Source organism: Orcinus orca, chromosome 12 (assembly GCF_937001465.1).
Source record: "Orcinus orca chromosome 12, mOrcOrc1.1, whole genome shotgun sequence".
NCBI lineage: Eukaryota > Metazoa > Chordata > Mammalia > Artiodactyla > Delphinidae > Orcinus > Orcinus orca.
This window is the reverse complement of record NC_064570.1, coordinates 17,769,133-17,786,358: the sequence shown is the minus strand read 5'-3', so window position 1 is coordinate 17,786,358 and position 17,226 is coordinate 17,769,133. Positions and strand designations below refer to the sequence as shown.

At 33.9% G+C, this 17,226-nt stretch overlaps 1 protein-coding gene across 12 annotated transcripts in view; it reads left to right on the top strand.

The window, feature by feature from the left end:
- The window catches only part of STXBP5 (syntaxin binding protein 5), a 166,670-nt gene that overhangs the window by 83,033 nt on the left and 66,411 nt on the right, over nucleotides 1–17,226 (top strand). For all 12 annotated transcript variants that reach the window (XR_004476731.2, XM_004263736.4, XM_033405409.2 and 9 more), the window contains 8 exons: nucleotides 5,590–5,744; nucleotides 6,942–7,014; nucleotides 8,345–8,492; nucleotides 8,663–8,730; nucleotides 8,996–9,036; nucleotides 9,864–10,084; nucleotides 10,574–10,752; nucleotides 15,748–15,873. Coding sequence is in view for 11 of the 12 variants with exons in the window: in XM_004263736.4 (XP_004263784.1) it covers nucleotides 5,590–5,744; nucleotides 6,942–7,014; nucleotides 8,345–8,492; nucleotides 8,663–8,730; nucleotides 8,996–9,036; nucleotides 9,864–10,084; nucleotides 10,574–10,752; nucleotides 15,748–15,873 (1,011 nt within the window). In the remaining variant the exon portion in view is untranslated. The remainder of the gene's footprint in view (nucleotides 1–5,589; nucleotides 5,745–6,941; nucleotides 7,015–8,344; nucleotides 8,493–8,662; nucleotides 8,731–8,995; nucleotides 9,037–9,863; nucleotides 10,085–10,573; nucleotides 10,753–15,747; nucleotides 15,874–17,226) is intronic.

Genomic DNA, 17,226 nt, shown 5'->3' with positions numbered 1-17,226 from the left:
TTAATTGTTATAACCTTTATTAAAATGAAAACCTGTCATAGCATATTTTCTTTTGTGTGGGCTTAATTTTTAGGTGTATATAAACAGTCCACAAACTAATCTAAAGACCCTTTACACTTTTAATTACGGAAAATCCCAAAGAATTTTTATTTATGTGGGTTTTATCTATTGATAATTACCATATTAGAAATAAAGATTAGAATTTTTAAAATATATATTACTTCACATGAAAATAATTAAAAAACCCTTTGCATGTTAACATAAAAATATATTTTAAAATAACTTTAAAATTCCAAAAAGAATGAGTGGAATTGTTTTATTTTGGAAAATACTGATTCAGTGAATCAGTCATATCTTCTAGTGTTGATGCATTTTATTATGTAATATATATTTTTAATTGTTAATATTACCACTGATCTCATCAGGAAAGTCTTTAAGTATTGGGAAGCTGTGAAGCTCAGCATGACAGATAAAAGTTTTCCAGACTCTTGATATTTTTACCTGAAAGCCTAGATTTTATCATTGTAACCAAATAATCTCAATTGTTTTTCTTAAAATAACAGACTCATTTGATTCATTTTTGAGAAAACAACTGTTACCCAAACCTAACTAATGATAGTTCGTCAGTCATCCTTTAAGCAAAAATAATAGCAATTCAGTTCATAACTCAAACAGTAGTACAAGTGCTTTTCTAGAAATAACTGTCCAGTATACAGAAGCAGTGCTTTATGTATACCTCCCATTTTCTCAGCACAGTATTAAAAAGACATTTCTTTACATGCTACTAATAGAACCCCTTTTAATAAACTTAAGCCCAAGGGTCAAGATGAAAAATTTAGAATTAGTCATTTTACTGCTTCATCAAGGACATTTTACAGTGAGAGAAAAACACCTCTTTAACGTGTGGCAATAAAAAATACAAATAACTAGTGCTGTTTGGTGCCACTGCTTTGATTCATGCTGAGATGCCAGGAGTTTTATTCACCTACTGTTAATTTTGTGCCATCAGTGCAAATATCAACATAGTAAAAAGGTGAGCGATGTCTTAATATCACAATGAAAAAGGTTTTGTTTTACCCTTAGTGATTTTTTTGGAAAAGGTCCTGGGAACCCCTAGCAGTCACAGACCACACTCTGAGCATCACTGTTGTGTGTTATATGGGTATTTAGAGGAGTTATCCAAAAGGAAATATTTTGAGGTTGCATATTTTTGATACCTTAAAGGATATGTATTAAGTCCAATTACTCTTAACAATTTAACATAACAAAAATAATAAAACATTTAACATAAAATTATATTAAAATCTTATATTTTATGCAAATACTGTAATATACAAATCCACTTTACCAAAGCTGTATTATCATTGCTAAATTGGTCAGTAAATGAACAGGAACTTGTTTAAATATGTTATGTTTCTTTATTTTTACCCCAAGCTCATATCTTTTTATCTGAATTAGCAAAAGGGTCTTAGGGTTAGTCACTAGTGAAACATGGTCTGGAGGTGGCTCCCCTAGTTCCAGAGGGTCCTCTTAAAATTGGCAAAGGTACAGATCTGAACAAGAAAGATACTGGAGTATCATCATCATCATACTAGTAAAATACTCACTTCATTATCATAGTGATTGATTCTTATGGTACCCAGGTGTTTCTCTGTTCACTCAAATAGTACTGTGATGAAAACTTCTCATAACTAAGCAGTAAACTTGTTCTTGGGATCAGTCTGTCTACCCAGCCAGGCCCAGCCAAAGAGTTCTGTGTTTACTGACTGAAGTCCATAGAGTGTGAGGGGTGTGGGGCCTTGTAGTGAGACCCTTAATGACACTAAGTCAAGGCTAAGTCAAGTAGTACCGATCACTAGGAGGCTCAACTTCCCGTGCTCCACTACTCAAGGTGTGATGCATGAATGGTTCCAGTCTGCTAACTGGTCTGAGTGCAGAGGTAAAATACCATACTGTGTCCTGAAGGAGCTCACAATACAAATGGAAAGTAGATAAACACTGACAATTCAGTGTGGAAATGTTGAGAAGAGGGTGCTTAGGAACACAGGAAGGGTACCCAACTCAGGGCGGGAGGATGAGTCAGGAAAGGTTTTTTGTAGAAGATGATGAATGATTGGACTGAGTTTTAAAGGAGGAACCAAAAAAATGAGGGGGAAGTACATCTCAGGCAATGAAGAACTAAATGCGATTGTAATTATATAAGCTGCAGGTTATTAGGGTGAGAACTAAAGAAATTGTGAAGATGAAATAGAGGAGACAGATTCTTGAGATCCTAACGGTGTAACAGGATATGTTTGCAAGATTTGGGGGTCATGTTATCCGTTACCACGTATTGCTTTACTCACTGTGTTGCAACCATGCTGACCTTTTAGTTCCTCAGATATTCCAAGCTCATTCTTGACTTGAGGGCTTTGCAGTGGTTATTCCTGCAGCCTGGAATGTATATCCTTCTCCCCCAACCCCAAGATTTTGAATGGCTGGCTCCCCTTCATTCTGGTTCCAGTTCATCTGTCATTACTTTAGGGGCCTTTCCTGACTTCTCTATTTTACAGTAACCCCTCTAGACCCTCCCTTACATTCAGCACATCACTCAACTTTGTTTTATTTTCTTCACAGTACTTGTCACAATGTGTTTACTGTCTGTCTAGACTAGGCATGAGAGCACCATTTTATTCTCAGGCGTACAGGTGCTCAAAAACTATTTGAGTGAATAAATGGGTAGCATTATGGAACTGAGTTGAGCAAGTTCGTTATACAAGTGGCTTTTTGGGTAGAAAAGATAAAGAACGTTTCACGTGGAAACACAGCTTCAGCCAAAGCTGTTATCAAGGCCAGCCAATGAGGTTGATCAGAATCAGGAAGCATATATGCTTTCTTAAGTGTCTAGTCTCTTAAAAACTACAATCAAAATTATAAAAAGTTCAAACTAACACCTTCCTAACCTAGATGCCTTCAAAAGTTAAAGTCTTGTATAACACCCAACAACATCATTAAAGAAATTCTTCTTAAATTCCTCTTAAAGTAATGGAATAAAACTTAATTCACATATTACCTAGAAATAATCTAGATCCCTAGAACTTTTAATATAATTCCAAATGCCAACAAAACCTTTGAATTTTTACAATTTTCACCATCTAGGATTAAAATATTTAATTTTATTTTATCATTGTATTTAAGACAGGTTTTTTTTCTTGTAAACTATTTCATTAATATTTATGCCTCAAGATTTGGGGCATTACAATGAAAAAAATACATAGCCTGTGGGATTTGTAAGTCAGGTGATTCCTGCCTGGCAAACTGCACATAATATAAGATTTTTTAAAAACAGTACATAAAATAAGAAAAAAATATATATTTATGCATTTATTGCTGAATTATGGAAACCTTTATTATTATGAAAAAGAATATTACTGTGGTATTCCTTTCAAACTGTTTATCCATTTATTTTTATCCATGTTTTTTTCACTATATTTTTTTCTCCTAAATTTAGAAAAGAAGTACAGGCCATTTACAAGGCCACTGAACAAACACATAGTTGCCTTTTGAGGACAAACCTACCTAAATGCCATGGTGTTATTTAATACGTTAAAAGTTTGTCCAATAAGCTGATCACTTACCTGGCAATACCTACTTGGTATCTCCATGGAAATTTTATTCTGTAGTGTAACTCAGCATCTTCCTGTTCATGGTTCTTACATTAATAATACTTGTGTTTTTTTTTTAAGTTGGCTATATGTAAAACCAAACTTGTCAGACTATTCTTGAAATACTACATATAAAATACCTGTCCCAGGCCTCTCACTCTATAAGAGTATAAGTTGTTAGACTCTTCACCCTTCTTCTTAGTATTTTATATTCAGTTGTATGTTATATTTCAAAATACAGATGAGAAGAGATATATTCTGTTTATTCATTATATGTGATGAAAAGTAGAAGAAAATTAAATATACTTTCCTGACCACAGTCAATAATCACAGTAAGCCAGGAGATTAGAGCAATGAATATATGGCTATACAGTTCTATTCAGGACAAAGTTTTAAGCTCTGGTTACTGTCACTTAGCTGAAAAACTAAGATTACCCAAAACAGTTTAGCGCTGAAAAATCTAAACGTTAGTAAGCTAGACAGTGGTTAACGTAACATACATTTCTGTTCATTCATTCATTTACCAACGAGGCACTGTTTTGGATACAGCAGTGAACAAAGTGGACAAAAACCCTTGCCCTCATGGAGGTTACATTTTCATGAGGAAAACAATAAGCAAAATAAATTAGCTCAATGGGTGATAATGATTATTTGATGATAATGACGATAATACTAGGTAATTCTTACTAAGGGTGGTCTGTGTGCCAGGCACTGGCGCCAGTGTTTTGCAAATATTAATTCAATAATTGTCTGAAAATAGATATCACTCTATCTCCATGTTATAGATGCAGAAGCTAGGCATAGAGATTAAGCACCTTATCCAAGGTCATACAGAAAGTAAAGCCAGAGCTGAGATTTAAACAGACAGTTTAGTTCCAGAACTAGCACTTTTAACTGTTACATATTATTACATACTGCTTGTACTAAGTGTGAGAGGAGGGAGATAGCTACACTGGACTTAGAGTAAGCATTATGAAACTACCTAAAAAAATTGTAAATGAAGAGATTTAAGAAACTCATGCATGGAACATTTTAAGTCATCTATATAATGCACCATAAACAACTTCCCCACCAACCAATGGGAAGGTACATGTGGCAGATCAAGAGCTAATTTCCTTAGAATGCAAAGAACTCTTACAAACCAATTAGAAAAGAGTTACTAATCCAATAAAACATGGACAAAAAACATGAACAGGCAGGTGAAAGATAAAGAAATACACACAGACCAAAACAGAGGAAAGGATATTTAGGGTTTTTTCTTTTTTGCATATTTAAATATATTTAAAAGTAGATCTAGATAAATCATTAAATTTAATAATGACTAATAGGGAGACAAGAGTTATAGGGCTAATTAGAAGTGTCAAAAAGGCAGCTGATAGATGTGCATGGAAGTTGTAGTTTGAGAGCATACCAGCCAAGGTTCTAGGAGACAATTAAGCCCTACAGAAAATGGTTTGAGCGACCATTTTTCTCAAGGGTGATTTGTAGCTAGTACATTGTTGATGCATCAATGAGAAGTTAATTCATTACATACAATGGATGCCTTAGGGTATTAGCATTCTCTCTTAGAATTTCTGTTGAGAAGGTCTGGTTATTAGGATTGGAAATAATGACAGTACCTTTAAGAGACTTATCAGGAGAAACCCAGAGAGAATATTTTGAAAATTGTATGAAAAGGGTAAAGGGAAAAAAATTAGGGACCAAAGGGGAGGTATGAGAGTCAAATGTGGTCAGTGTTCATTCTTACTGTAGGTTAATTTTCAGGAACTCACCTGGGTCTTACCTAACGCAATTTAAAAAGCTACATGTGAGTATTCAATTAAACGATGCGTAAAAATGTTAAAATTTAAGATTTTATTATTTCACTAAAAAACAATTTATGATACAGCAAGAAAATAGACTCCACTATGCTATTTGTAATCCTGAGTATGTATTTTATTTCTAGGGAACCTTTTATTATTTTATCAGGAGGTTTGTCATACGATACTGTAGGAAGAAGACCTTGCTTAACAGTTATGCATGGGAAAAGTACTGCAGTGCTAGAAATGGACTATTCAATTGTTGATTTCCTGACGCTGTGTGAAACCCCATACCCAAATGGTAAGCTTTGTGTCTTTAAAGTTCATTCGCTATAGATATGTTATTCAGAACAAAGACCTATTTGTTATCTAAGTAGTTTCCTTATCCTGTTGTGCCAGTTCTTCCATGGGAGAGATGCTGCCTTCATAACTTTGTAAATTTTATTTGAGAAGTAAATTTTGTTTTTAAACTGTATCTGTTTAATATTACATATTAGTAGTAAGTGCCTTTGAAGAATAAACAAAACTGTCCACATTAAGAAACATTTAAAAATCCTCTAAATTACTAATGTATTAGTTACAGTTCTCAAAAAAAACAGAACCAATAGGAGATTTTAGAGAGAAAAAGAGAGCAAGAATACGAATTTATTTTAAAGGAATTGTGAAAACTTACTGCAGACTGAAAATTCAGGAAAGAGTTTGATTTGCAGTCTTGAGTCTGAATTCTGAAGGCTGGAAACTCAAGCACGTTTCTGAGTTGCCATCTTGAGGCAAATTGCATTTTTCCGAACACCTCCTGTCTTTGCTCTTCAGGCCTTCAACTGATTGGATGAGACCCACCCACATTATCTAGGATAATCTGCTTTACTCAGAATCTACTAATTTAAATGTTAGTCACATCTAAAAAATACCTTCACAGCAACATCTAGACTGGTGTTTGACCAGACAGCTGGGCACCACAGTAAAGACAAGTTAACACATGAAATTAACCATTACAACTGGCATGTTATTATTTCAAGAGGAATTTATCTGGATCTTTTTTTACTTTATTTGAAGCTAATTGAGATATAAATATGTAATGCATTTCATAATTAACATGCACATAGAAAATACCCAAGAAAGAGATTATAATATTATAGTAGTACTCTAGTGGGTTCCTGTGAGATCCAGTATGAGTTGTTCTTATGCGTATTAAGATTTAAATTTGGGGTTTGTTGTTCATGTCCTGCCTTGGACTTTGCAATACCATGGAAGGTACTGTGAGCTTCTTGTCTAATTCATCTTTACAGAATAACTAATTTTTTATGGGGTGTTATATAGATTTATCTCATTTAAAACATACTGGCCTTGCATTGTATGAAGTATAATATCAGAATGTTAAATACTTGAGAGAATGGAACAAAATAAAATAAAAACTAAGCAAGAAATGTTTGTTATCTCATTTGCTGTGCTCTTGCATATTTAAAACTACTGTTAATGCATTGTTTTCCTATTCCAGATTTTCAAGAACCATATGCTGTGGTTGTTCTACTAGAAAAGGATTTAGTACTTATAGACCTTGCACAAAATGGGTAAGAAATAAAATTTGGTGAGCAATTACTTTAGTGTGTGGTGAAAAAAAGAGTCTTTTTAGCATAGGATTGGCTGTTTCATTTCTTTGAAAATGCTACATTTATATCCATAACCTGGACCTCTGTTTAGAACTACAGATAAACATTTCTCATTACCTGCCAAATTCCTCTGTTATGTTACTCATAGAAATTTCTTGTTTAAGTCAAGATTTGTTGAATTTCTGAAATTTCATATGATTCAACTTAATACTTGGATACTCTGGGGGCACACAAAATCAGATATGTCCAAAATTCATCCCCATCACAGCTTTCCTCCAGAATAACTCTTGTAGTCTCTCCACCCATATTCACTTTCTGTTGCCATGTGTCATGAACATTGTCAGGTAATTTTACATGCAACCCCAATCTTGTTACTCTTTTCTTTAAACCACTATAGTTCTCTATTGGTTTTTTGTGTAAAAACAGTTTCTCAGCCTGCTGCTCTACACTGACGGAATTAAGGGTACATTTCCAACCTGGTGCCTGTTCGCTAGAAAAACTGAATGGTGTATTAAACAAACACCACACTTCCATGTCTTTTCTTATGTAGCTCCCAACAGCTGAAGCATTCCACTTGCTTCACTGCCATCAAAAATCCACATAACTTTCAAAGGCAGCCTCTTCAAGCTTTTCTTATTCTCTCTTAACCACATATATCATATCTGATCTATAGATTCTCACCATAGCTCCTTTGCAACTTTTTGTGGTATTTCCCATATTCTTCTTTCGTAGATGATAGTATGTTAACTTATAAATTTTTTGAATGGAAGAACATTGTATTACTTATTTGTATTTCTTGAGAGATAATCATTAAATATGGTTTTAAACGAGTTTACCCATTCAATATTTCAGTGTTTCTCAACTGGGGGCAATTTTGCCCCCCAAGAGACATTTGGCAATGTCTGTGTAGACATCTTCTCTTGTGGGGAGGGGTGCTACTGGCATCTAGTGGTAGAGGACAGGGATCCTGCAAAACATCCACAATGCACGGGACAGTCCCCATAATAAATTATCTAATCCAAAATGGGAATAGTACTGAGATAGGGAAACCCTAAAGTGTAAGTGAACAGTATTATTTACCTTACTTTAAGGCATTCCTAAATTCACATCAACTTAGTGTATGCTACCTGTAATAATGAATTTTTTTTTCTTCTTGAAAATAACAAGACCATGTGGAACAAAGGATAACTTATTATTAAATAAGTTTAAATATTTTTTTAAGTTTTCATTGTTGTATTAATCATAGGTAATAATTCATTAAGTTAATATTTTTCTTTTCCTGTTGTTAAAGGTATCCTATATTTGAAAATCCCTACCCTTTGAGTATACATGAATCCCCTGTTACATGTTGCGAATATTTTGCTGATTGTCCTGTGGACCTTATTCCTGCACTTTATTCTGTTGGAGCTAGACAGAAACGTCAAGGTTACAGCAAAAAGGTACTGAACATGTTACATTTCAGTATTTTATATTTATCACCTTGGAGTGGTTGATAATGATACCTTTTCTAGAGAAATTAAAATCCTTTTTGAATATGAAATATGTTGTGTGCTCTTGTCATAGATGTATTATGATGTAAATTGCTTTATACAGTAATCTTTTCTTATAGGAATGGCCCATTAATGGAGGCAATTGGGGCTTGGGTGCTCAAAGCTACTCAGAAATAATTATTACAGGGTAAGTAAAAGTCCATTTTCACCTAATGAATCAATAATAACTAAATATGATTAAGACTACATGAAAATTAATTGGGCAGGTAGTGCTTGCAGTAACATAATAAGAAATAAGTTATTGTATAGAACCTGCCAGTCTACCCTAAATTTTACCTTTTTCCTCATTTTGGTGACTGTCTTTTTAAGTAACAATATATTTAACTTAAAAGAGAGAAATAATGTAATTTTTTTTTTCTTCAACACATTCTTAACTCATTTGCTTTTCATAGGCACGCTGACGGGTCAGTTAAGTTCTGGGATGCTTCTGCGAGTAAGTATTCTGAATCGTGTTTGTTACATGCTCTACAATCATTGCTTTTATATAGCCTGTTTTGTAATGATTGCATAACCAACATTTAATTTGAAATTTAGAGACTATAAATTTAATACCTGACTTATCAAGTATATGAGTTTAGAATTTATAATAAAGACATTTTAAGGATGTTAATTAGTAAGTCAAGAATAATTTTCAGCAGAAATACCCAAGTCCTTTCTTCAAACCTTCTCTTCCTAACTCAGAGATAGGAAAAGTGCGCATATGTTTCAAATCAACAGAAATCTGCTGAATAATTTTAATGCCTGATTCTAAACTTATCTTTGCAAAATATATATGGTCGCTACATTAGCAAAAAAGGAAAGAATGCTTTGAATGAATAATGTTTGCAATTAGAATCCAGTTAACTGAGGGTATATTATGTTTCACCATGTAGAAGTGTTAGATAATATTGGTACCTTTCAGAGAGAAAATATGTAGAAAATAAATCTGCAAAGCAAAATATGTGCCTTATTGTTTTTATTATATTTATGCAATTGTTTTTTACAAAATCTTTTTGTTACTCTTTTGTTTTCAGATAATTTAAATTCATCGTAATGGTGTTTTTTTTTTTTTCTTTTTAATGAATACAATGAGTACATCTTTTTTGGTCAGTGAGTACAGTGAATGCATTATGTAAAAGAATAGTAGAGAAATGTAGACCTAGGAATAAAACTGTGGTTCAAAAAATATAGTCTATCTTCCTTACGTGATATGACTGATTAAATATTACCTGATATTTGTTCCTTTTATATTAAGATATCATATTTTATCTTTTTTTTTAGTAAATCTACAAGTATTATATAAATTAAAGACATCTAAAGTATTTGAAAAGTCAAGAAATAAAGATGACAAGCCAAACACAGACATTGTAGATGAAGATCCGTATGCCATTCAGATCATCTCCTGGTGTCCAGAAAGTCGGATGTTGTGCATAGCTGGAGTTTCAGCTCATGTCATTATTTATAGATTCAGCAAACAAGAAGTGATTACAGAAGTCATTCCGGTAGTAGTCTCTTAATTAGTTTCAATGTCAGATGCCTGACATCTTAAAGTTTTAGTATTATTTAGGAGGTTCTTTGCAGTCACTTTTAAAACACCTCAGTATTTACATTGCCATCTATCTTCTGTGACAGAAAGTCATATTTCTTTGTATATCTTCTTACTGAACATTTAAATCTTTAAATATATTCTGTTTCATTTAAGGAAAGATAATATAAGTATGAGCATACTCTAATTTAGTATTAACAGGAGTGCCGTAAATTCTAAAATCATAATGCATGTGTGCATGTACTTGCACACATACACATGATCATTTTTAAAAAGCTGAGTCAGGAACCTTTTTTCCTTTGCTAAATCCTTACCTTTAGAAATCTCACTAAATTTTTCCTTTAAAAGTGTTCTTTCCACTGTAGTGTACGTGTGTGTATGTATAAACTGTAATAAAATGAACAGTAATTATTAGGAGAGGGTAAACTTTTTACTTTTACAACAGATGCTTGAAGTTCGATTGTTATATGAGATAAGTGATGTGGAATCTCCAGAGGGTGAACAGGCACCACCTTTGCCAACACCAGTTGGGAGTGCCAATCCTCAGCCCGTTCCTCCTCAGTCTCATCCTTCTACCAGTAGCAGTTCATCTGATGGGCTTCGTGATAACGTCCCTTGTTTGAAGTAAGTTATCTAAAAATACAGGTGTTTTGGAAGTTATCTTTTAATTTAGATAAATTGTAAACATTCGTAAAGTGAAGTAACATCTTCCTGTGATGGAGTACAGTGACATAACCACATCTCTTTTTGTGTTTCGCCGTGGTTAATTCAACTCTTTTTTTCTGTGGCACCAAGAGAAATATGATTGCATTCCATGATTTTATCCTTAAAGTACTAAGATTTGATCTCTAAACATACTGGTAGATGAGCATGGATCTTTCCTCTATATAGAGCTTCGTCTTCTAAATCCGTCATTGTTTTTTAGTCTGGATTTATATGTGGATCAAATGTATATTTAGGCTGCTTTCTTCCACTCTGAAAATTCTGTTTTTTCAGTCTTTAGAGATTCAGTTGTTGGGTAATCATTTTCTTGTCTTTTTCTGAATCTTCTCTAGCATCACAGTATCGTTATTTAAATGCCTTTATTGTGGAAATCCAGATTTGAATACATTTTGCTTTTTTACAGGAATAAATTGGACAAGGTTTAGTTTTCCTTTTTTTCTGTCCAATTTATATTATTGAGTGGTTAAATTTTGTTAAGCATATGTGCCTTAAATATGGCACAGAAAGAAAAGAGGAAAGAGTCAAAATCATTGAAGGAGTTCATGAAGACTTATTAAAAGTATTACATTTACAGAGAAGTCGGTTAGGGCAGTGACTGAAAACTGATCGTGGAAAACGTCAGAGATTCAGTACAAGAGTGGGAGACAGAAACCAGGCTGTAGTAGGTTCAAGCTGGGGCCGGCGGTGAGAAAGACAGTTTGCATTTGTTAACAGAACCGGGATTTATGCTGTTTTGGTTTTAGATCTGCTAGAATCTTTTATTGGTGAATAGTTCAGCAGTTCCTGTGGAGAATATCCATGTAATCAAAACTGCATTCACCCCAGAGATGAGGCAGATTGGTTTATGTGACAATCACTTGTGATATAAATCTATAGAAAAGTAGAGTTTGTTTTTTTTAAAATCTGCTTTATATGTTTACATGAATTTGAGGTTGTGTGTTCTGTGCCAGTGGTTCTCAAACGGGGATGACTTTGCTCCTCAGAGTGTGCTTGGCAATGTCTGCAGATATTATTTGTCACAACGGGAAGAAAGGGTGCTACTGACATCTAGTGTGTAGAGGCCAGGGATGATGCAAAACATCCTACGGTGCGCAAGACAGTGCCCCATGACAAAGAATGACCTGGTTCAGAATGTCAGTAACGCCAAGGATGAGAGACTGATCTGACCTAACGAATATAAGCATTGAGGTTAAGCACCTATCAGTACATTCTCAGAAAGGTCTCAAGTTTCTCCTCCCTCTCTCCCCCCCCCCCTTCCTTTCTCTCTCAGGTATATATACACACACCTCCTTTCTGCTACAGTCTGGCATATGTTTAGATAGAATGAGACTTGGTAATAAAAGAATTCTACATCTTTCCCTTTTGTTACTTATTCTGTACTACTTTACTTTAAACTTAAATTTGTAAAATTTTTGTTAATGTCATTTCTTCTGATTTTAATGTGTATTTCTCCTGCTTTTTGTCAATTTAATTTTTATAAGCATATAAAGTACAGTTTGTCTTTGAGGTTTATTTTGGTAACGTATTTCTGGTAACAAGTTTGAGATTTTTGTCTAAAATCCACACATTCACTAGTGACTTTTTAAAATCATAGGCAATTTGAGTTATATTTCTTTTTTTTAACCATTTTAATAGTTTTCAGGTTAATGCAGTTATTTATTAACTTCATATTGTTTTAGTCCACAATCTCAAAAGCCAATTTTTAAAAGTCATAAATATAGCTAAATTGATGTGAAAATAACTAATACTTAGATTTTTTTGTTTGTTTTTATACAAAATGTTTTTGTACATAATTGGGTTGGGGAGTTGTTTTTTTTTTTTCCTATTGAAGTCTAGTTGATTTACAATGTTGTGTTAATTTCTGCTGTATGGCAAAATGATTCAGTTATACATACATATATATTCTTTTTTTAATGTTTTTCCATTATGGTTTATCATAGGATATTGAATATAGTTCCCTGTACTATACAGTAGGACCCTGTTGTTTATCCACTCTATATAGAAGAGCTTACATCTGCTAACCGCAGCCTCCCACTCCATCCCTCCCCGTACAGTAATTGTTTTTCTGAAGAAACATTTTAAAAGCAGCTATTCAATTTACTTCTTTTACCAATAAACTTTTGGTTTTATTTAAGTATTTTAGTTGTGCTTTTGCAGGGTGTTAGTCCAAACCTACAAATTATTTTGAAACTACAAAGCCTCCAGACATTATTTTGACATTTAAAATACATTTGTACAAATTACAGAGCTTTTTATGAAAGTTCAACCTTTATCTTTAAAAAGTAAACAAATTAATTTGTATATATTAAAAATATTAAATGGTAACTTGCATATAACCATTGTAGACATTAAACGTAACGCCCACCCAACCCCCATTTTGTATTTTTAAAATCTAACATATTTCATCATTTCTTGATTCGGTTTCTAATTTTATACCAATTGGGGATTTTTCAGCAAGTTTGACTTATTTTTGCTTTAGAACTTTTTTGTTCCTTCAAACTAAGTAAAATAAGAATTCCATGACTTCTGTGTGTCTTCATCACTTACATCTTAAATGTGCCCGTATATGCACTTCTAAAATTATCCCTGAATGCCTGTTTCTGCTCTTGAGAATCTAATCTAATGTGCACATTAAGTATGCCAGAGGGAGGGTAGACACTTCCTTGAACCTTATCTAATTCATACAGGGAGAAAATAGCACACTCAGACTCTACAGGCTGTGCTTATATCAACAGAGGCTGTCTCTGGTGGAGGTGAAATGCTACTCAGTCTTTATTTTTGTCTTTCAAGAGGGATGGCTGTAGCCAAGCGTGGGTGTTTCCCTGAGGGAAATCAAAACTTCTGCATCAGCCAGTGTACTGTTCTGAGTGTATTAACTGGAAGACTTTGCACAGGCAGATGTGACCGCAACTCAGTTTGTTTTAGGGATACCCTCGGTGATTCACGTTTACTCTGAAATTTGGACAACATCCTGTTTTCTTACCTAGAGTGAGTCTAGCAAGTAGGACAGCAAAAAGTCTGGTGTCATGGTGTTCTTCACTAGAAGCACCAAGTAAATGATCCAAAGGGTTCTCTGAGTTTAGTGTCAGGAGATTGAACATCGAATAGACTTCCTGCTGTCCTTCCTTTATACACTCACTCCGGAGCAGAAGCCCCAAGAATTGTTGGAGTAACCAGGCTTTATATGTGTTTTGCAAGAACAATTACTGGAGAGAGTCTTTGCAATCAAAAACGTTCTCACTTTAAAGTAAAAGTAGATTTTTTTTAATAGTAAAAGTAGTCACAAATAATTGCTCACATTTTAAAAAAATTTTATCTTCCAAAATCACTTGAAGTTTGCAAATATGACAAGGTATTATATCTAAGTAACTTTATTTCTTAGAAAGTCTCACATTTATAAACCACCCCCCCTTCACTCCCTCTAACATGCTTATAACAAATTTAACCAGTATAAGTTTTGTATGAACTCACTCAGTACAAGTGAGTATAACTGTTTGCTGAATAGTTCACTTGAAGATCCTACCTCAAAGTTAACCACATCTTACTCTAAAACTGCCTCTTCATCTTGACATCTTTTATCTTTCTTTTTTTCTTTTTTGGAACTTAAAATCACTGTCTTCTTTTTCTCCCCTCCTCTATCTCTAATCAGCCTCCAGCTCATTCATTCATTCAGTAAATATTGAGTACTGCCTCTGCTGGAATATTAAAAGTAACTGCAAGGTGTCTACCTTAATGGAATTTACGAGCCCTTTTGAGAACTTACTTCATGTGTTTGAAATCTACCTTATTATTTCGCATCACAAGGATCACAGGAACTTCCGCATGGGTCTCATTGTACTTCGTCTTGCATGCCTCTACGGTTAATCTTTCCAAAATATTTCTTATAAATCTTCACTGGCTTTTAATACTTTAATAATGAAAATATATTACTTTTGTATAATCTGACCATTGGCAAAACTCTTTCATAGGCACTCACAGTGCTGTCATACTGTGATTAGGTAATATTATTCCCACTTCTAGACAGGAAGACGACTAGTAAGTGGCAGAACCAAGACTCAAACTCAAGCCTTTTTGAGAGCCCTGAGTTCTTTCTACCAACATCAAACCTTTGCAGCTGGACCTCAAAGACCCTGGAAAGTCTGGCCCTGGCCTGTCTCGCTATAGTGACTTTTTTTTACTGTTACTACACACACCTTCCACTGTGACCAAACTTAGACACTTGTTAATTTTTGACTATGGGTTTTCCTACTTCTTTATCTTGTTGGCATATTTTTTGCAAAAGCAATTTTTTTAACACTATGCAGCAGTTATTACGGGAAGAGTCTACAATCAAAACTACTACGAACTCAAAGTCAAAAAAGATTTTTTTTTAATAGTAAAAGTGGTTATACAAACAAAAATAAATTGCGCACATTTTTTATACTTTTTCCTTAACTCCTTATGTTTTGGGCCAGTTTTCATTTAGTTATACCATACCTTTTTCAAGTTTTAAGCCTACTTTTCTAACTTGGATTTTTTTCTCTAACTTGATTTTTTTCCTCTTAATACCTAAGTCGTTGCTTCTCTTCATTCTTCTTCCCATCCTTCCCTATTCTTCTTTCATCCCTCTCTACCCACTCCTCCCCTTCTCCCCCTTCCCTTCTCCCCTCCCTCCCCAGTTTATATGTGGAACTTACATATAATCTCTTATTTTTGTGATTTATCTAGGTGTTTCATCTCCAACTAGACTAAATGATTATAGAGGACAGGATTCTGATTGTGACATTTTTTTATATTTTACAATTTTATATATAAAGTTATTTTTTATATAGTTATGTATGCGTGACTTTATAATTACATAGGCTAATAAGATAATTGAAGATGGGTTAACAGGTAACATGCTTTCCTTTCTTACAGAGTTAAAAATTCTCCACTTAAGCAGTCTCCAGGTTATCAGACAGAATTAGTTATTCAGTTGGTATGGGTGAGTGGAGAACCACCGCAACAAATAACCAGTCTGGCAGTTAATTCTTCCTATGGATTGTGAGTATAATTTCTGTGTTTCTCCGTCTCTTCATCGTATTCCATGCATTTTTATATTTTTAAAAATGGAATGATCTTTATTATAGTATCACTTAAAAAGATGTTGTATAACTTTAATTTCAGACCAAACTCAGTGTTTATTTGGAACATAGTTCTGTTTTGAATAATTTACTCTGGATATGCTTATACTGCTTCCTGATTTAAAGTTAAATATCTTATGGACCAGTGAATCTATCCTCTCCTGGAAGTACTCTGAGAAATAATTTCCTTGTTAATGTTTGGTATAATGAAGGTCTAACAACATCAACCCAGAAGACTATGTTCTAAATTGATTCTATAAATGTTGAAGCATAGCTGTATAATTTGTTCTTTCTCCTTCCATAGTTAACTTGTGTAAATTGTAAAGGCATAGTAATAGTTAAGTAAAGTATTCATCTATACTACAGGTGTATTTTTATTTATCAATTCATGCCTTCAAGTATATAGTGTTAGTAGTACATACTTTCCATTATAATAGGATAGATTGATTTATTTTTTAATAAATAAATTTATTTATTTATTTATTTTTGGCTGTGTTGGGTCTTTTTTTTTTTTTTAACATCTTTATTGGAGTATAACTGCTTTACAATGGTGTGTAATTTCTGCTGTATAACAAAGTGAATCAGCTAAACATATACATATATCCCCATTTCTCTTCCCTCTCACATCCCCCTCCCACCCTCCCTATCCCACCCCTCTAGGTGGTCACAAAGCACCGAGCTGATCTCCCTGTGCTATGCGGCTGCTTCCCACTAGCTATCTCTTTTACATTTGGTAGTGTATATATATCTATGTCACCCTCTCACTTCGTCCCAGCTTACCCTTCCCCCTCCCCGTGTCCTCAAGTCCATTCTCTACGTCTGCGTCTTTATTCCTGTCCTGCCCCTAGGTTCTTCAGAACCATTCTTTTTCTTTTTTTTTTAGATTCCATATATACGTGTTAGCATACAGTATTTGTTTTTCTCTTGTTGACTTACTTCACTCTGTATGACAGTCTCTAGGTCCATCCACCTCACACCAAATAACTCAATTTCGTTTCTTTTTATGGCTGAGTAATATTCCATTGTATATATGTGACACATCTTCTTTATCCATTCATCTGTCAATGGACACTTAGGTTGCTCCCATGTCCTGGCTGTTGTAAATAGTAAAAATCAACATTGTGCTATAAGAGAAACCACATGCTAACTGTTCAGTCTAGAGCTATTTATTATGTGTAGGTCACTGTCTCCTTCCCTTGATTCTAGCCCTAGGGACTCATTCATCTTTCTTCTTCCTCCTTATAGCTACTACCACCTACTCTATCTCTTGCAG